Source organism: Acomys minous (assembly GCF_964271855.1).
Source record: "Acomys minous genome assembly, chromosome: 9".
Lineage (NCBI taxonomy): Eukaryota > Metazoa > Chordata > Mammalia > Rodentia > Muridae > Acomys > Acomys minous.
This window is the reverse complement of record NC_140490.1, coordinates 116,347,126-116,367,970: the sequence shown is the minus strand read 5'-3', so window position 1 is coordinate 116,367,970 and position 20,845 is coordinate 116,347,126. Positions and strand designations below refer to the sequence as shown.

The 20,845-nt window shown below is 45.7% G+C and overlaps 1 protein-coding gene across 1 annotated transcript in view; it reads left to right on the top strand.

Annotated features, from left to right (window-relative positions):
- Positions 1–20,424, top strand: part of KCNMB4 (potassium calcium-activated channel subfamily M regulatory beta subunit 4) — a 55,046-nt gene extending 34,622 nt beyond the window's left edge. The window contains exon 3 of the mRNA XM_084795374.1: positions 19,883–20,424. Within this exon, the coding sequence (XP_084651500.1) occupies positions 19,883–20,051 (169 nt within the window). The 3' untranslated portion in view covers positions 20,052–20,424. The remainder of the gene's footprint in view (positions 1–19,882) is intronic.
- The last annotated feature ends 421 nt before the right edge of the window (positions 20,425–20,845 follow it).

The following is a 20,845-nucleotide window of genomic DNA, read 5'->3' as shown; positions in this document are numbered from 1 at the left end:
CGCGTCAGGAGACTTCAGTTCTATGCATAGCTCTGTTCTTGACTGAGTGAATGACCTTGGACTACTTACTGAAGAGCATTCACCTCAGTGGTTTCCTATTAGGTGCAGTGGGGCCAGCAGGTGTTTGTGGCATGTTCAGGGTGTATGTGGAACTCACAGACCCACAGACTGTCACAGCTGGGAGACCTTTTCAGCCATTTGCTCCAAACCTTTGTAAACAAAAATAATTTTTTTGGTGATGCTGACACTGATTGCCAGGCAAGAAGCAGAAGCATCCTAAGGCTTGGTAGGGGTCGTTTTCCGCTCGTCGTTTGCGGGGATACAGTCCGTCAGGTTGGGGAAAGCATGTCACCAGGAGTGAGACTGCCACTGGTGGATTAGGCTGAGAAGTCTGAAGGGAGAGAGCAGACAGGAAGTGGTGCCAGACTATAAGGCAGTGGTTCCCAACCTTCCTGAAGCTCTGACCCTTTAGTACAGTTCCTCGTGTTGTGGTGACACCCCTCACCCCCACCCCACCACCCTTCAGCACAAAATTACTTTCATTGCTACTTTATAACTGTAACTTTGGCTACTGTTACGGATTGTAATGTAAATATTTTTGGAAAAAGAAGTTTACTAAAAGGGTTGCCACCCACGTGTTGAGAACCACTGCCACAGGCCCTCAGGGTCCTAGGGCCACTCCTCCCACAGTGTCCACAGTCTTCCAAATAACACAAGGAAAACAAGCAGAAGGCCAGGCATGGCGGTTCCCACCTCTGATCCCAGAACTTGGGAGGCAGAGGCAAAGGTGGGCAGAGCTCAGAGCTTGAGACCATCCTGGTCTATACAACAAGTTTCAAGCCAGCCATGGCTACTACATAGTGATACTCTCGAACACGTGAGCCCATCGGGGGACATTTCATATTGAAACCAAGACAGAGTTCCAATAAATAAGTAAGTAAGTAAATAGATAAATAGTAAATGCTTACCACATCACTTTTCTATATTGGAGCAGCTCTGATAGCCATGAATGCCCCCTGCTTTTCTTTCTCCTCGGCATGACTATCCCATCTTCAAACATTTTTACTTATCAAGGACTTCTCTTTTTCTTTTCTTTTTTATTAGTTCTTGGAGAGTTCCATATCTCCAAGCAAATAATAGAGACAGAAGTAACTAAGGTCACAGGGAACCAGTGACGGGTCCATGGGAAGACACTGGCAGCAGAATTTCTCAGTGGCAACGTTTCTGGTGCCAGCTGAGGGTAGTGGCAAATTTTACATTGCGTGCACTTTGCCACAGTCAGAAGACATCCATCTTGCTTAGTGCTGGAATCTCCCTCACTATAGACACAGACAGCTGTCTGAATTTCATGGCAGACATATTAAATTTAAGGTTCCTGGCCAGGGAGCAGCAGGCTGGAGCACACACCTTCCCACATGTCCCTTTGCTCCTCCTGCTGCTGCTGCTTCTCCCCTTGCTCCTCCTGCTGCTGCTGCTTCTCCCCTTGCTTCTCCTGCTGCTGCTGCTTCTCCCCTTGCTCCTCCTCCTGCTCCTTCTGTTTCTCCTCTTCTTTTTTTCTTTCCTTTTTTTGGGAGAGTTGTTTTCTAAAACACACTGTTGCTATGTAGACCTGGCTGGTTTAGAACTGTGGTAGTTCTCCTGCCACTTCCTCCTGAGTGCTGGAATTGCAGGATGCACCATGCCCAGCTCGGAGGCCCTTTTTACTGTGCCCTGAGCTGGCCTGTCTCTTGAAGCAGAAACTTTGTGTCACCACTGTTGAATCTAGACACTAAAATGGGGTCCAGGACGCCCTGTAGGCCGTGAGTTCTGAGTCTCTGTGACAATTGTCACCTCACTAACAGCTGATAATAAGGTGTCTTCCTTTCATGTGTGTTGTGTATGGGCTGCCCTCTCCTACTCCCTTCTCTTTTTTTCAGTGCTGGAGATGAAAGAAAGCGGGGACTTGTGGGCGTGGTGGCACACGCCTTTAATGCCAGCATTCAGGAGGCAGAGGCAGGCGGATCGAGCGATGTGAGTTCGAGGCCAGCCTGGTCTACAAAGTGAGTCTAGGACAGCCAAGGCTATACAGAGAAACTCTTGAATAACAACAAGAAAGAAAGAAAGAAAGAAAGAAAGAAAGAAAGAAAGCAAGCAAGCAGGGACTTGGAGTGTTAGGCGCATGCTCCACGCTTCTCTGAAAGGAATGTTCTCCCATTCCTAAACTTGTGAGATTTTTCATTCTGGCCTTAAATACAAGAACTGTAATTTATTTTTCTATAAATATGTATTATTGATTTTAATGGATATTTCATCTGATGATTATTTTGAATCTTGATTATGGTACCTATTACACTGGCTATTTCTTCTATTCCAACAGGTAGTTGTGTGTGTGTGTGTGTGTGTGTGTGTGTGTGTGTGTGTGTATTCATGTGGAGGCCCGAGGTCAGTCTTGGGCATTCTTTCTCAGGAACCATCACCTTTTTTTCTTTTCTCACTGGCCAGGGAGCCCTAAGGATTTCTCTCTGTCCCAACCTCCCTCCCTCCCTCCCTCCCTCCCTCCCTCCCTACCTCCTTCCCTCCCTTTCCACCCTCTCTTCCCCCTTTCTTCCCCCCCCCATCTCTCTCTCCCTCTCCCCCATCTCTCTCTCCCTCTCCAGTTCCCCAGTACTGTGAGTACAACTTTGTGCCACCATGCCTGTCTTCTTAAGTGTAGGTTGTGGGAATCAAACTCATGTCCTTTGCGCTTGCAAAGTGCCTGCCTGCCTGAGCCCTCAAATACCATCGTAATTGTAAGTCAGAGTAGCTTCAGTTCCCTCATCCCACTTATTCAGAAAGATGCTGAGGACCAATGGGACTTGGGTACCGATTTCACATTGCCCCATGCAGCAGTAGCCAGCACCTGTCCATCCTGCTTCCCGTGTGTGAGGAAGTGCTAAAGGGCTTCATATACGTTAGCCCCCTACTCTGCGTCACGCCTCGGGCATGATGGCCACTGTCCTCATCCTATGCTTGGCAGAACTGAAACCCTGAGAGTTAACCGGCCTACCTGGCAAACTACATACCTGGCAAATAGCGACCAAGAGTCAAAATCTTTTAAATCAGAGGTTAGTGTGCCCACATCTAGAGGGCAGTGAGATGACTCAGCTCAGGCACACAGCAGACAGCAAGCAGATCCAGTGGTACTGATCCCCTGTCCTTACACAGCTGTCTCCTTAAAGCCTGTGGATGTCTTCTGACAAGTTCTTCATAAAAATATATAGTAGGTTGTTGTAAGTTATACTTATCCTATGGAGCTGTAGACTGCTGCAATGCATTCTTTGCTTCTAATTTTATTGTGGTACCTCTTACCTGGCTCCATATATATATATATATATATATATATATATATATATATATACATACATATATATATATGATTTATATATTTATATATTTTTAAAATCAGCTTCTAGACCTCCCTATTTTGCTCTCCTCATGTTTGAGATCAACTTCAATCCTCTGCATCCAGAGTCTATCTTGTTAACCTCCCTGTTGAAGAGTCACTAATAGCGACTAGGATTCTAGCCTGTCTCGGAATAGGAAAACCACAAGAGTCTCTGTTAAGTCTAACCTATGAATCATTACTGTAAACACTTTTCTGTGGTTACTACTGATAGCAAAATAAACCAGAAGCGCCAGCCTGACACATTTGAACCCTTTCATATGTGTTCCCTCTCCAAATCAATTACTTATGCATGTGGTCCCCAAAGTCTGTATTCCTGTCCGCTCGCACCTGCTAACAGGGAGTTTCCTCCCCAATCCCAGGTACGTTTAAGCACCCCTATTTTATTATCTCTGCACTGTGTGCAAATGTCCGCTGCAGCATGAAATGGATTTTAGCTGTAAGGGACAGCAAGCATTCCCAGAACACCTCAAATAAGCATGTGTCAGTGTCGTTGCTGGGTGGTGGGTGTGTAGACAGTGTGCCTGCCCTCACGTCTCCTGCTGATGGGCAAGCCAGCAAGTCGGGGTGGCCCTGATGCCTGCTAGTCGTAGGTGTTAAGCAAATGCCAAGTGGCTGACTGGAAGAGAACCAAATCCCAAGAAAGTCTGTTTAAATGCCCAAGTATATGTCTAGAAACGAACTGTACTTTAGATGTAGAAGTCTCTGACAAGAGAAGTCTATGCACGTCTGTCTTGGGTTCTGTGCGCCTTCGAGGCTCCATGCTATTGTCACTGCAGCACCACAGGCAAAGAAGCACACTCTGTCTGGGATATTAACACTGGCGAGATGGCAGAAGAAGAGAAAATGGATCTCACTGGAAATACACACTGCTCACTGCGTGGAAGCCTGATGTAGATTTCAGACTTTTTTTAAAAAATATTTTTTAACATTTTATTTAATTTTTTAAAAATTTATGTGCGTTGGTGTGAGGGTGTCAGATCTTGGAGTTACAGACAGTTGTGAGCTGCCATGTGGGTGCTGGGAATTGAACCCTGGTCCTTTGGAAGAGCAGGCAGTGCTCTTAACCACTGAGCCATTTCTCCAACCCTCAGACGCTTTTTTAACCATGTTCAGATTACCAGTCTGCTGTTAGTTATTTATGTATTATTTATTAAACACTGGATATGATGTGCTACAGGGAGGAAGTTAAGCTGCTAGCACCCGCAGGTGCGGTTACTCAGTCATAGGTCACCGTGGCAACTGTTGTGCGTGCTTCTCAGCAGAGCTCTCTGTAGAAACACCAAAGAGCAACTTCTCATGCAGGAATAGGGGCTCAAAACTAATTCATCTAATTTTATTATTCAGAATTATTTTAATAAATGCTTAATACATTTTAACTAAGAGACACAATTTCACAACAGACGGCAACAAATCTGAGTGTAAAGCTATTATTCATGTACCCTGAAGCATGTAATTTAGGAGTCCAGACACATGAGTCATTGGTAGCCTGGATAGAAATGCTAGCCTGTTTCCTATGTGCAGTAGAAAAGTTAAAAAAAAATGCACACACATATTTATACATAACATTTAATAATAATAAATATATGTTAATAAGTATTTAATATAAACATTCAATATTAAAACTTTATATTTTATTCTAATATAATATATATGTAAGTATATACTTTTATATATTTTTTGTATACTTATATATATATTCTACTAATTATTTAACTTAAAAGTAGCTGCTTGGTGCACTATACCTTGTAGCGGAACAGGCTTTCAACCCTTGGGAACCGGGTAAAGGGACAGCATTATAGCTTGAGGTAACCCTCCTCTCAAGCTTCCACAGTACGAGATACTACTCACTTGGCCTTTTCCAACCCCAGGCACAGAGTTACCTTTGCCCACAGCGGCCAGAGCAGCAGCGCAGCACTGACGTGCCAGGTGGGTAGAAGTGAGGAAACGGGTGAGTGAGTGGGGTTCCTTCACTGAGGATCTCTTCACAGGGACTTGGCCGAACTGAACTGAGTCTGTTATAAAGGGAACCGCTGTAGGGGAAGGCGGGATAGAGGTGTACCTGTCTGGGCCCCTTTCCTGTGTGTTCAACTCCATTTCACAGCATGGGAGGCCAGAATAAGGGGGGGTTGGTTACCCAGGAGGAGCAGGTTTGGGGGGATCCCCCAGGCAAGGTAAAGCACTTCAGCAGGATAAAACAGAAATCGTTTTCTGGAATAGAAACTATTACACAGTTGGGGGAGGCTGTGCTAGACAGGGATTTTGAAAACAAGCAGAGCTTGGGGGGTGGGGGATGGAGGGGGGGGCTGGGCTCAGTCGGCGCCTGAGTTTGATTCCCAGAAGGATACCAGTATGGGGGAGATACCTGTTGTGGTGACAGATGCTTTTAGTTCTAGCACTGGGGGTGCAGAGAAGATGGGCAGATCCATGGCATCTCTAGCCGGCAGCCATACTCGGCAGCTTCCATGCCAGTGAAGAGACCCTGTGTCTTGGTTAAGGTTACTACTGCTGTGATGAAAACACCGTGACCCAAAAGCAGCTTGGAAAGGAAACAGTTTATTTGGCTTGTACTTCCACAAGTGTGCCAGGAACCTGGAGGCAGGAGCTGGTGCAGAGGCCATGGAGGGTGCTGCTGACTGGTGCATGGCTTGCTCAGCCTGCTCCCTTATAGAACCCAGGACCACCAGCCCAGGGGTGGCACCGCCCACAGTGGGTTGTGGCCTGCGCCATGATTTATAAATGAAGAAAATGCCCTACAGGTTTGCCTACAAACTGATCTTACAGAAGCATATTATTATTATTATTATTATTATTATTATTATTATTATTATTATTTTGGTTTTTCAAGACAGGGCCTCTCTGTGTTATCCTTGGCTGTCCTGGACTCTCTTTGTAGACCAGATTGGCGTCGAACTCACAGCGATCCACCTGCCTCTGCCTCCCGAGTGCTGAGATTAAAGGTGTGCGCCACCGCCACCCGGCCTAGAAGCATTTTCTTAATTGAGGTTCCCATCTTTAAGATGACTTTAGCTTATGTCAAGTTGCCATAAAATTATCCAGCACACCTTGTCTTGAGAAATGTGAATAGTAACCAAGAAATGGGCCCCCGAGGTTGACTTCTGCCCTCAGCCCACACTCGCAAACACGCACATACACACCGCTACACATTAACATATGCATACCCACTCCTAAAAGGAAAAAAAAAAAAGCTGAAAGGAAAGCAGAAAAGTCAATATGATCACTTGTTTTGGAAATTATCTGAAAATAGTTGGCACAATCTGTGAAAACACCAGTAAATACACATGGACTGTTTAGGCAAATACATCTATGGCATTTGCAGTTTCAGACAAATATACGTGGCCTTTGAAAGGATCCCCTGGAAGTCTAGGGTCTGTCTTGTTTCCCTTCCTCCAGATTGCTCAGCTGCAACTCGGGGGCATAGATTTCACTCCGCGCTTTGAAGTCTTCTTGCCATCCGTCCCGCTAACATTTGTAGAGCTCACATTCTGAGCTTAGCAGGATGCACTGCACTTGTAGGTCCGGGGAACCCCAGGGACACCATCCAAGTGGAGCTGACTTTGTGAGGATCCCTCGGATATGGCCGAGCCTATACTGTCCTATCCCCCACTTCAGCCTTACTACTGCAGAAGCCCTTGCCATCTTGATTTTTCTCGAAGGAATCACGGGGAAGTATTTCTTGGTCTACTTTTACATGCCATCTTTCAGCTGCACCCAGTATGGCCAGTTGCGTTCAGACAGGAAGGCTATATCGTGACATTTGAGGGGATCCCTTACCCTGTTCATTTCCTTGAGAACCAAGACGCTGAAGCTCTTGCCAGCCCTCCAGGCACCCAATGGAATCCCTGCTTGTGAGCTTATTTTGGGTCCATCAGCGTGTTTTGTCATCTTCTCCCTGGAAACGGTTTCTCACACCCACGTGGCAAGTGTGCGATCTGTGATTATTCTGTGTCCTCTTTGCCTGGAGTGAGGGCCGAGGACGTGATTCAGCTTAGGGAAATGACAGAAAATTCAGCTGCTGGGAGAGATCTTTCAGAACGGTCTCTCTCGGTGTGTGCAGACCCTGCACTGGAAACACACCGATCTGAGCACTAAGTTCCTAGGTCAGGGTGTTGGGGGCAGGGGACCCAGAAGACACACTGTCGCTCTCTTGCTGCTATGAGAAAATACCTGACATTTCTGCTCACAGTTTGTGGGTTCATGCTCCCACAGGGGTGGGGGGTGGGGTAGGGGGAGGTGGGGAGAAGCTGTGGCAGTGAGAGTGGCTGTGACTGTGTGGCAGGAGCAGGAGGCAGCCGGCCACATCACACATCTGCAGTTGGGAAGTGGGAAGCGTAGAGATGAAGGCTAATGCTATTTCTGTCTTTGCTAAAGTAACTTTTTTTTTCATTAACTAATGAATTTACTTTACATCCCAGTAGGGAGTTACCCTTCTTCCTCTCCTTTCAGTCCCTCCATCTGGTCTCCCTTTGTCTCCTTCAAGTCCTGTCTTCCCTTTCTTCCCAGAGAAGGGGGCACCTCCCATGGGTATCACCGTGCCTTGGCATATCACGTAGGGCTGCGTGCATCTTCTTCTAATTAGGCTAGACAAGGCCGTCCAGTTAGGGGAAAGGAATCCAAAGGCAGGCAGCAGAGTCAGAGACAGCCCCTGCTCCTGCTGTTAGAGGTCTCACCTGAGGACCAAGCTGCACATCTGTTACATATGTGTGTGGGGCCTAGATCCATCCCATGGATGCTCTCTGGCTGGTGGTTCCGTCTCTGTGAGCCCCTGTGGGTCCAGGTTAGTTGATTTTGTAGGGGTGTGTGTGTGTGTGTGTGTGTGTGTGTGTGTGTGTGTGTGTGTGTGTGTGTGTGTGTGTGCACGTGCACGCGCGCCCATACGCGCGCTCTCGTGTGCTGTCCTTGACCTCTCTGGCTCTTGCAATCCTTTCTTCCCCCCCACCCCTTCCCCGTATATAAGATTCCCTCAGGTCCAACTAAAGTTTGGCTGTGGGTCTCTGCATCTGTTTCCATCAGCTGCTGTGTGAAGCCACTGAGACGACTGTTATGCCAGCCTCCTGCCTGCAAGCATAGCAGAATATTATGGGTAGTGTCAGTGGTGGGTGCTCTCTTTCATGACACGCCACTCGACTCGAGTTGGGCCACTCATTCATTGGCTGGGTCGAAGGTTTTGTGTGTGGGTTGGTGTCCCCCTCCCTTCACTGGAAGTCCCTCCTGGGTACAGGAGGTGACCACTTCAGGCACCATGCCCAACCCCCCAGCTGCTGGGAGCATCAGCTAGGGTCGCCGCTGTAGACTCCCTGGAGCCTCCTGCATCCTACAGATGCCCTCTCCCAGCACTCCACTCTGTACTCACACTGATCCCCACGTTGCCTCCCCTCCCCCTCCTCTCTTATCCACTTCCCTCCCTCCGTCTGCTTCAGATGTCTATTTTATTTCTCCTTCTGAGTGAGAGTCAAGCATCCTCCATTGAGCCCTCCTTGTTACTTAGCTTGCTTGGGTCTGTGCATTGTAGCATGGTTATCCTGTACTTTATGGCTAATATCCACTTATAAGTGAGCAGCTACTATGAATGTGTTTCTGGATCTGGATTACCTCACTAAGGATGGTATTTTCTAGTTCAATCCATTTGCCTGCAGGTTTCATGATGTCCTTGATTTTAATAGCTGAGTAGTATTCCGTAGCGTAAAGGAACCACAGTTTCTTTATCCATTCTTGGGTTAAAGGGCATCTAGGTTGTTTCCAGGTTCTGGCTATTACAAATAAGGCTGCTGTGAACATAGTTGAGCAAACATCCTTGTGGCATGGTGGAGCATCTTTTGGGTATATGCCCAGGAGTAGTATAGCCAGGCCTTGAGGTAGAGCTATTCCAAATTTTCTGAGAAAGTGCCAGATTGATTTCCAATGTGGTTGTACAAGTTTGCACTCCCACCAGCAATGAAGGAGTGTTCCCCTTTCTCCACATCCTTCTTGGCATGTGATGTCACCTGAGTTTTTGATCTTAGCCATTCTGATAGGTGTAAGATGGAATCTCAGAGTTGTTTGATACCAAACATTTCTTTAAGTGTTCCTCAGCCATTCAAGAGTCCTCTATCAAGAATTCTCTGTTTATCTCAGTACTCCATTTTTTATTTGGGTTATTTGGTTTGTTGGTGTTTAATTTCTTGAGTTCTTTATATATTTTGGATATTAGCACTTTGTTGGTTGTAGGGTTGGTGAAGATCTTTCTTTTCCCAATCTGTAGGCTGTCGTTTTGTTCTGTTGACAGTGTCCTCTGCCTTGCAGAAGATTTTCAGTTTCATGAGGTCCCATTTATTAATTGTTGATCTTAGTGCCTGAGCTGTTGGTGTTCTGTTCAGGAAGTTGTCTCCTGTGCCAATGAGCTCAAGGCTTTCCCCCACTTTCTCCTCTATTAGATTTAGTGTATCTTGTTTTATATTGAGGCTTTTTATCCACTTGGACTTGAGTGATGTGCAGGGTGATAAATATGGATCTATTTTCATTCTTTTACATCCAGTTAGACAGCATCATTTGTTGAAGATGCTTTCTTTTTTCCATTGTAAGATTTTGGCTCCTTTGTCAAAAATCAAGTATCCATAGATGAGTGGGTTTATTTCTGGGTCATCAATTCAACTTCACTGATCATTTTTTTTTCTTTTTTTCAGTGTGAAAAGTTCATACACATCTTTCTGCTTGCAGAACTTGACAATGGTTCCTGTTTTATTTGTTTGTTTGTTTCTCTCTGAGAAGATAGGAGCCTTCATAGACAAATGTAAAAGTATCTTTTATTCTCCTGACTCAGTTGTTGTCTGGGAGACTCACTGTCTCCTTCTGCTAACCCAGGCCTAATTCTGCAAGCTTCTAGCCGCCATATAATCTAACCTAGGCCTAGAATGTTTTCAGCCTCTGAGAATCACTGCTTAATAAGCTTAACCTTACTTGTTCTTTCTGAACTCTGGGCTGGCTTATTCAACTCAGCTGTTCTGGCTCAAACTCTTCTCTCAGCTGACTTATTCAATCTGGCTTCTCTCTGAGCCTGGAATTGTGCTGCTTGGACTCAGACTAACTCAGCATTCTGCGCTAATCTTCTGGCTTCTTCTCATTTTCTGGCTCATTCCATCTTCCCCTGAGTTCTTTCCGCAACCCATTTCTCTCTGTCTGGTAAAAACTGCCTTCTCTCTCTTCTTATGACAATTGGGTGTATCCTATTCTGTCAAATCTTCTCTGATTTTCTGCCACTCAATTAGACATCACTTTCAAACATGGGTCCTTCCTTCTACAAACTAACTTTACCTTCATTGTTTGGGATTAAAGGCATTTACCACCATGACTGGACCTAAGCTTTTCTTTACCTGATATTTTCTCTATACCAGGCTGGCCTTGAACTCAGATCTGTTTGCCTCTGTTTCCTGGATTAAACAGTGTGTCTGTATTCCAGCCAGATCACAGACCTAGAAGGTCTTTGGATGTGATCTCTTGCCAGAACAGCCATGTTCTGAATTGACATTCCTCTACAGACAAGGGATACATACAACAGGTGTCTGATGTCAGGGATTTAAGAATCAGCTTGAGAAGACAGGCAGGGTGTGTTAAAAAAAAAAATGAGCGCGAAGCATGAGGAAAGCCAAAAGCTGCGCATCACTCTGTGAGCCCAGAACTGCACATCACTCTGTGAACCCAGAACTGCAGCGGCTCCCTCAGGCTTCTTGGAAGATCTGTTGAGACAGTCAGGGATCCCAACCACATCTGCAGCTGGGGACTGCCTGGGTGGGTTTAGCGTATAACTTCTGCTTATGTTCCTAATTAGAAGGCTCTAATGTTGTTAGTGCCTCTGCCTGACATTTGGAAGACATCATTAGCTTGTTAAGCCTTTTCCTGGTGGTTACCTTTGCTCCCTGTAAGCCTGCTGTGCAGGATGCAATGCTCACTGTTGGTGACACATGGGATTGAGGAGCAACAAAGGCCTCTATACAGAAAAGACTGGTTTTTCTTTTGTTTGTTTGTTTTTGGTTTGTTTGTTTGTTTTTTTTTCAAGACAGGGTTTCTCTGTATATTCTTCACTGTCCTGGACTCACTGTGTAGACCAGGCTGGCCTCAAACCCACAGAGATCTGCCTGCCTCTGCCTCCAGAGTGCTGGGATCAAAGGCATGCGCCACCATGCCCGGCCCAGAAAGGACTTTTAATGTGATCAAAGGAGCCGCCTGTGACCACCTCCTTATAGTATTTGGGTGAAAGATCCCCAAAGAAGACAATCTGGAATTGGTTTTGCTGATTGGTGACAGTCATTCTTGGCCCCATCTCTTCTTAGCTCGTCTGTACCGTAAGCTCCTGACGTGCCTTACTCTAGTTCTCAGGGGTAAGGTAGATTTTTTTTTTTAATCACTGCTGTGGCTTGATTAGGAAATGCTTCTGCCTTCCAACCGTCACTGTTTCGGGGGTTTGTGGAACCCTTATGTAGTGGAGTCTCAAAAGGAGTAGGTTTTGTAGCCTGGCTCTACTTCCTGTCTGCTGTCTGTTTCCTGACTAGAAACCAAAATGTCTTCCCCACCTTGACGGACTGTCTCTCTTAAACTATGAGGCCAAGTGAATCCTTCCAGCCTCCCTTAGGTCGATTTTTGTCGTGTGTTTTTCCACGATGACAAGAAACGTAATGACAACACCTAGAGTTTAGAGATGAGGAAACTACGATGTGAAGGGACAGATTAAACACTTACCTTTAAGATCAAGACTGCCTGCGTCCCGTTCCTGTTCTTAGGCACCGTCCTGTGCCTGCAGATTATTTAGGTCTTTCCTCGAGAATGAACTTTACTATACTCTCTCTGCTTTATAACTAATTCGATGCTGTATTGCTCCAAAAAAATAACACACCTGCCACTCCACTACCTCTCCTGCCACAGTCAAATGCGGGCTTTTCTCTGTACACACTGGAGGCTTGGAGTTGGCTTAATTACGCATTGCCACTCTCAGTCAGCCTGGGAGGGGTCAGTGGAGGGAGACTAGAAGGCGCGACTCACGTTTATAGAAGTGTGGTGAGCATTTTTTAGCCACAGATAGGACCCCTCGGCAGCGAAACCACTGCCACCTGGGCTTTTGAAAGCCCTTATCACAGCATCATCGCTAAGCCTGTGTGAGACGAAATGAGCTTGAACTGGAGTAGGGGACGAAAATCCCTTTACTCTGTCACATTTATTGGCTGGGGACTGTGATTGAAACCGCCAGATAACACGTTAGCAGGAGAAAGCGCAAGCAAACCTGATGCGTTATTAAATATGTTTTATGTGTAGGACTTCAGATCAAAGAAGAAGTGGTTAGGTTGGAGCATGCATAGTGAGTGGGGTGGGAAAAAGAAGATTCCAGAGATGGCTTTTAGGAGGGGGTGGGGGTGGGGGTGTGATACCGTTTGCCTCTGTAAGCTGGAGTGACCTTCTGTGCAGACTGGAGCCCTCGGAGAAAAAAGTTATGGTAGCCTCATGTCCCAGAAGTTGTGTGGTTATGCAGATGAGGGAAATTTCCAGAAATTCATCCTTCAGCTTAATAACCACATTCAGGGTTCCAAGTGTGTCCCCCCCACAGCGGAGAGGCTCGGGGGAAACAGTGATCACCGTGGAGGGCCTGTGTGGCTGGTCCCTGTCTCCTGTTGCTCTCAGTGAGCTGTGGAAGTGCCCTGCAGGCGCATGGGAAGACAGGTTGGCTTTTTTCTACCTTCTTGACAAGGTCCTAGGATTGCGTCCCCAGCAACTAGACATAGTAGCTAGTTCCTCTCAACAAGGATGTCTCAGTTATGCCAAACCCAACTTCAACTCCTTTCGTATTCGCTAGAGATCCAACCTGTGGCCTTATGCACCTTAAACATATATTCTACAACCATGTAGCTCTGGTCCCCAGCGTTTCTATTGGCCAAGTTTAGTATCTTTTAGTAGGGAAAAAAACCTTCAAAGATCAGTTTTTTAAAATTAATAATCAATAGATCATATCTTCACTGAGTATGTTTTAAATCAGTCTTCTTCCAGAAGGCCCATGGAATACGGTATTGCTGGAAGCCAAAACATTCAATAACACTCTGCTATTGTTGGCGTGCCGAATGACCCACAGAGCTCCTGCCCAGGATGGTATTGTTAATTTTGAAGGGTGGAGCTTATCAGAAGGTCTTTAGGTCACTGGAGCCATAGTTTAAAAAAGGAATGTAGGACCGTCGTCTGCCTTCCCCGTCGGTTCCTGTTGATGAAGAGAGCAGTTGCTTTGCCCAGTGCTGCCAGGATGATGTGGTGCCTCACCACAGGCCCAAAGAAATCTTTCTTCTTCATAAATATCCCAAGTACTTTGTGTGTACTTATGGAGAGCTATCTTCTAACCACAGTAAAGCTCTGTGTGTGTATGTGTGTGTGTGTGTTTGTCTCTGTGTGTGTCTGTCTGTGTTTGTGTGTGTATATATATGTGTCTGTGTGTATATATGTGTGTGTGTCTGTGTGTCTGTCTGTGTCTGTGTGTGTATATGTGTGTCTGTCTGTGTGTATGTCTGTCTGTCTGTCTGTGTGTGTATGTGCCTGTGTGTCTGTCTGTGTGTGTGTGTTCTCATGCATGTTATGTGTGGAGGACACAGGATAGCCTCCAGTATCATTGCTCAGAAGCCATCCATCTCTTTATTTCTTCCTCGAGACAGGTTTCCCACTGGCCTGGAGCTTACCAATAGACTAGGCTGGTGGACCAGCAAGCCTAGGCTCTCTGCCTGTTTTGGCTTCCCCAGTGCTGGGATTACATGTGCAGGCTCCATGGTCAGCATTTCTTACCTGGAGTCCAGGGATCAAACTCGGGTCCTCATGCTTGCAAGGCAGGAGTGCTGTTTCTCCAGACCCACGGGCGGCATTTTATTTAAATATTTGTGTACATGCTGAAGACTTTATAAGGGTGGCTAAAACCCACCCTCTATGCAGATGACGTTAATCTGTCAAAGAACACACGTGTGGCTTTCCTGGTGGATTTTCATCTTGTGTGTGCCCATGTGGAGAGAGAATATCTTGTATATCGTATGGATGCAACACCTGTCAATTAAAAAAACAAACCTATGGACTATAGGAAAGGGTAGAACAGAAGGTGGGACATCCAGCAGGCAGAAAGGATTCTGGGATAAAGCCAGGCTTGCTTGGCGCATTCATCTGGGAAGATGTGAGGAGGACACACACACGGTACCTGAGCAGAGGTAACCAGCCACATGGCAGAATGCAGATTAGAATAATTTGGCTATTTTAAGTTATGAGGTAGTCAGAGAAGAGCCTAGCTATATGGCCTAGGTATCTGTAAATATGTTTTGAATCTCATGAGTCAATTTGGGTGCTTGAGGCTGGGAGGAAAAACACCATACTATACCCATGCTCCAGCTCTGTCATGATTTTAGTCTGGTGTGGCCATTGTCCAGACCGAAGCTGATGCTGATCTGGTGCTGCCAAAGCATCACTTAATTCAGTTGTCCTCAGGCATGATAAGCTGTAAGCATTGTTGCAGTGTTATTCAGTCCTGCAGATCTGAGACCTTGAGCTCTGTATGGTAAGAAGCCTTCAAGTGATTTTATCATTTAGCTTGGAGAAACTGCTATCTAGTCTTTCAAAATATGACAAATGCCTTACTTTAGGTAAACGTGCATACAAATTTGTTTTTCTTCTAGGTTAGCCCTAGTAAAACACTAGTCTCTTGTTTCACTTTCTTATGTAATAGCAGTTGGTTAACTAGTATTTTCTTTTCCACAGCCATTGGATACCAAGAGGCTCAGAAATACATTTTATTTAAACTAAGCTTAAGGCTTATCTTAGTGGAGTTTTTACGTTCTCTTCATCCTAATTATACTGCCCTTGTTTTTTCACTGTCAGGCTAAGGATTTTATTTTATTCAAATCTCCTGTTTGTATTATCCATTTCAGTCTCTTTGTGAAACTAGGTCATGTTGTAAATAATAAATAAGATTTAAAGCAGGCCTAGATTGCACCTGCGCAGAAGGGCTCACGTGATGACGTCTTGAAGTTTTTGGTGTCCTTTGGCCATGCAACACGTCAGAGGCCTGTCATGTGGGGCTAACACCGTGCTTGTGTTAGCAAAGCAATGATGAAACACGTGAAACAAATGTTTCCCCCCAAAGTGTCAGTGGCAGTGTCTCCGATGATAATGGTTTGTTCTGTGATAAGGCTTGGTAGCTTATAATAATAAATGTAATATCTCAATGTTGTGCAACTTCCATGGCTCTAGAGGCCTGGGGTTTGGCAGTGTGTACAGTAGGAGAGTAGATTGTGCACGTAACAGTGCAGGGCCACAGGTTCAATACTCAGTACCAAAGGTAGGGTAAGGGTGGGAGGATTTGTCAAAGTCAACGTGTATAGGACTGAAAAGGCAAGGCAAGAGGAGTGTATCTGGCAGAGGGTGTCTTATTGCATTGCTAAAATGGGCCAACGTCTCAATGCTGTAGTGGCTTCCTTGATGAAAACACTCCTGTACCCAGAGAACTAAGAAGTACTTCTGAGGGCCCAGATGGGCTTCAGTGTCCTGTAGGATAAGCTCTTATAAGTGGGTCATCTTGTCTCAAGTTGGTGCGGTTTTTGTAATATCAAATTTGTGAAATTACAATGCTATTTTAAGTTGTGGTATGTGTGTGCGTGTGTAAAGTGTATGTATCTGCGTATATGTGCGTGTGGAGGGCACAGGCTGATGTCAGGGGTCTCTCCCTTATCTTATTTCTTCCTCTGACAGTCATTATGTGGAGGCTGGCCTCGAACTCACAGCACAGCGATGCCCCCAGCTCCGCCTCCGGAGTGCTGGGACTAAAGGTGTGTGTTGTGCTAGGCTATCTTGTCTTTTGAAACAGCATCTCTTACTGATCCCCGAGCTCACTGATTGGCTATATTGACTGGCCAAAATGATCCAGGGATCCACTGGTCTCCATCCCCAAAGTGCTAGGATTACAGATACATGCAGCTAAGTTCAGCTTTCACACAGGCACTGGGGGCGCGGACTCAGACCCTTGGTATTGCACAGCGGGCACATTACCAACCAAGACGGCTCCCCCCCCCACTCCCTGAGATCTGATAAGAACAGATTAAATTGAAGACATTTCTCATTTTATTTATTTATTTATTTATTTATTTATTTATTTATTTATTTATTTTAATCACCATTTTCTTTCCCCACTTACCAACAAGTCCTACTTGGTTAGAGAACATCACAGGGCATAGATTTTCTGTATTTAAGATGATGTGCCTCAAATTTCTTTGTTTTTGTTTTTGTTTTTTTTCCTCACTCAATTAGAATCAAGGCTAATTAGGGGCATCCTTCTGCCAGTTCAAACCAAGGGCCTCCTTTGGTCTGAACTTCCAGCTCTTAGCCTCTGGCCCTGCCCCATACATGTGTGTGCTCTGCCCTAGACCTCTAGCTTTTCCTGTGAAGATACACAGTATGCACACACAACAGTAGACATGATACCTAGAATCACGTGGAGGCTGAGACACACGCCAGGGCCTAAGTCTTAGTCAGCATCGGCTAGTCTGCGAAATGGCTCGTTCCGCACTCTCCCGTTCTTAGACCTCTATGTAACGCTTCCTGCGCAAGTGTAGATAGAATTACCCCCAGAGTTTCGAAAAGACTTTGGGGCCCCACAACTTCACCATCCGAGAGCGCTGAACAAAGGACTGAGACAAGTGCCACTGGAGTCTAGGTTGGGAAAAGCCAGCGTCGGAAAGGTGAATAAATAACACAGTTACACATATGGTTTCACGTCATCCCGTCATCACTTTCGATTGTGCGTGCTTAGGCAGGCTCACAACTCCCATCGTTTCCTTCCTTTCTTCCTTTCTTTCTTTTTAATTCAGCTTTTTCCCTACCTTTTTAAGAATTCCTCTTCACTTCCACCATATAAACATGGGCGTGGGGCACACGGAATGAATTCTAAGCCAGATAGTTTTTGGCCAATCAACCTGGAGGAAATAGATAACTGAGGCAGGAGACTGCCTTCAGTTAAGGTACTATAAGCCCAGATGGCATGAGTGAAACAGGCAGGAAGAAGCAATTTAAAGGTGATCTCAGTGAACCATGTAAGCAAGTGACTGGTAATCTGAGAAACTAATTTTTCCTATCCAAGGAGATTGTGGGGGCATCTTGGAGCTGTCTACAGTCAAAATAGACATGCATGGTTTTTAAGGAAACGTGTATGATAATATTTATTTTTTTTTAAACTACCTCCAAAGAGGGATTTGTCGAGGCAGTTCAAATTCAGCTCAGATGAGTCATTTTATTTTGTCACTTAAAGCTTTAAAACATAAGGGTTGCCCAGGAACAAGGAGATAGAATTCTAGAAAGTTTCTGAGGAAAGCAAGCTTGTGGAGCCAACAATTTCCTGTTGCCTCCTTCTTTCCTGCCTGTTGACTTCCTGTTTCCCCAACACGTGCTCTACGTATGGCGTTTCCGGCCTCCCTCCTAGGAACTGTTTCTCTGGCTCATTTGTTTACTATTGCGATAAGGCATTCAGTGACATCCTAAGTAATGGCTGGAGAAAGAATACAAAAGAGGATCCACACAGAATCATTTTACTGGGAAATTAGTTATATAAAGAAAAACATGTTACTTACGCAAATTACACATGCAGTTACTATAGTAATAAAAACCCAAATCTCCTTTCTTCCCCTTGTTTTTAGCACCATCGATTTTCAGGGCGTGGTTCCTTGGTTATGAACTGTATGCGTGTTGCGATGCATCTGACTCGTTTGATGAGGAATGTAGGACTCCTCTTTGTAGCAATAGTTGTGTTTTCCGGAGAGGGCATCCTGAGAGGCAGGGTGAACCTTCTCTTGCACACTTAGGTAGGTCATCTGCCAGCTGTGGGCACCTGTAGCTGTGTGGCAGCACTGGCACTGCACATTCCGAAGACTCTAGATGTGACACTGACTGTCTTGTGCCTGGGTTATTTTGAGGCCTTGGCCTCTTACTATTTTCAGACTCAGGCAGCAACACAGGCAGGCTCTTCAGCAGCTGCAAAAAGTTATTTAACAATGAACACATGTAGAACGGCGGGCCACGGCAGTGTCACGGCCCTGTTGCCTCTCACAGCAGGGATATGAACTGAAGCGAACCACAGCCCAGGTCTTGAAGACAGTGGGTTGCTGTGGGATTAATCAGAATGATTTCTGGTAGCGGAGTGTGATGTGGGCCTTGATGAACGATTCTGCGTTCATTTAACATACATTTTCATTGAAATGCCAACTAGAGTTGACATTATGCACTGAAGAAGAGAAGCACACGGATTCCGTCATTTCCGATCCAGCCTGCACATCCATTTCTGCTGATGCTATGTGATGCTTAGGAAAAGGGAAACACTCAGTGTCCGTTGTCAGCCTTCTGGGAACTGAAAGCTAGCACTAACGAGAGTGCCCAGGAGTGCATTTCTCCCTGTTAAAGGCACTGCCCTTGGCCTCAGAAACCTTGGATGTTCTTGGGGATAGTGGGATAAATCATTTTGCAGCCTTTTTCCTGGAGGAAGTGTAGCTAACATATCTTACAGCTGTAAGATAACAGAGCACACCTTCCTGTGGATAAAATGCTACTATTTCATAAGACATAAGTCACAGTGTGAAAGCCGAACTCTCAGACACCTGTCTGATTGCCAAAGATAAGAGAACATGGCCTATGAGGCGTGTCTCATCTTTACTTTTCTGTCAGAGTCAAATGTAGAAATCAATGCAGTGGCCTCACTAACAAGATAGAAATCCGTTGCGGACACTTGGCAGGACCTACTAAGAGAGAGCAGTGGCTCAACTGTGTTAGCTCAACACACTCAGTCCATGTCCTGCCTGCTTATTAATAAGACCTTAGGTTCATATGGCAAAGCTCAGTTCATCTAAGAAATGCCAGGGGTGTCCAACCACTTGAAGCTACAGTGTGATGTGGTATATTAGTGTGTAGGTCTGCGTTCATAGTCATCTTGGGATGCATGTGGCCAACACTGCAGGTTAGACGTGCCTATGGGCTATGGATCTTCTGTCACTCTAACTTGAGCAATGCCTTTAATTTCTCCCCCTCCCCCATTAAAATCACATGGGGTCCAGCTAAACACCAAGATGGAGTTTAGGTTTGTTCAAGAATGCCCACCCATCACTAACGTTTAGAATGAGGAGGGAAGAGGAAGTAATTTAGGATGGAGGAAAATGATAGCAAAACGATGCTATACCTTCGACATTTTGCAGCATGCAAATGATATAATAAGTGATATGCAAATTTACAGCAATTACTTGATTCGAGAGCTCACAGCTTTCGGAAATGGGCTTGAATCTAACAGTATGGTGTCTGTAATCAGTCTTCACTTTGAAGAGTGATTAGCCCCTGGGCTGGAAAGTACTTGTCAGCAGGTGGTACAGAGGCGGTTGCTCTTTAGACTGACCTGGCCTTCCTTTCCTGTCCCCTACTCTCTTGCAGACCGGAGGATGTTCTGCTGCACCGCACACATGACGAGATTGTCCTCCTGCACTGTTTCCTCTGGCCAGTGGTGACATTTGTGGTGGGTGTCCTCATTGTGGTCCTGACCATCTGTGCCAAGAGCCTGGCGGTCAAGGCGGAAGCCATGAAGAAGCGGAAGTTCTCCTAACGGGGAGCAAGACTGTGGGAAGCCAAGCACGGAGGCCGCCCCGTCGGCACTTGCCTAACCTGCAGAGCCCACGTTTCGTGGCACAAGAGATGGAAGGGGCCACACACATCAGGCCTCCAAGGGGTCCCTTCCTCAGTGGCAGTAGAAACGGGCACAGAGATGGAAGACTCGGGAACACATCACCTGCATTCCGTGTGCTGTAGCAACTGGCTAAAGGGTCAAGCTCTTAGCTATATGGAGTGACTGACTGTTTGGGAAACCCTCTAAGAAGTTGGTTTTCTTTGGAAAGTAACAGTATGTTATTTGTATAGTGTAGTATACAAACCGTTATGATTTATGCTACTTACAAATATTAAAAATACAGTGTTCTGTGTTCTTTTTCTATTTTCCTCTTTATGCTTATGTAATCAGGGTATTAAAAAAAAGGGGGGGGGTCTAATGGTTTTTCACTTGGTTCTATTAGATTAAACCCTTACTGGGTAGTGAGTGTTCAAATCCACTGACCTGACTGCATCCCCGCCAGTTTCCACGAGTAAGCAGTCTCTTGACTCCTACGTGAAAAGGGAACCCTACGGTGGCCACCCCGTCTCCAAGCCACCTCCGTCTCTTCCCTTGGAAGACTGCGATCCTCCACGGCCTGCCTTTGTGTGGCCATTATTCCTGGCCAGACGACTTTGTGAGAGAGGACATGACCCTGGGGAAGGCCTGTCCTTGCTCTGGGGACAGTGGGTTCTTGGTTCTCTGGTCATGCCATTTATTCATTTATCCGTAGCGCTAGGAAGCAAAACAGGGGC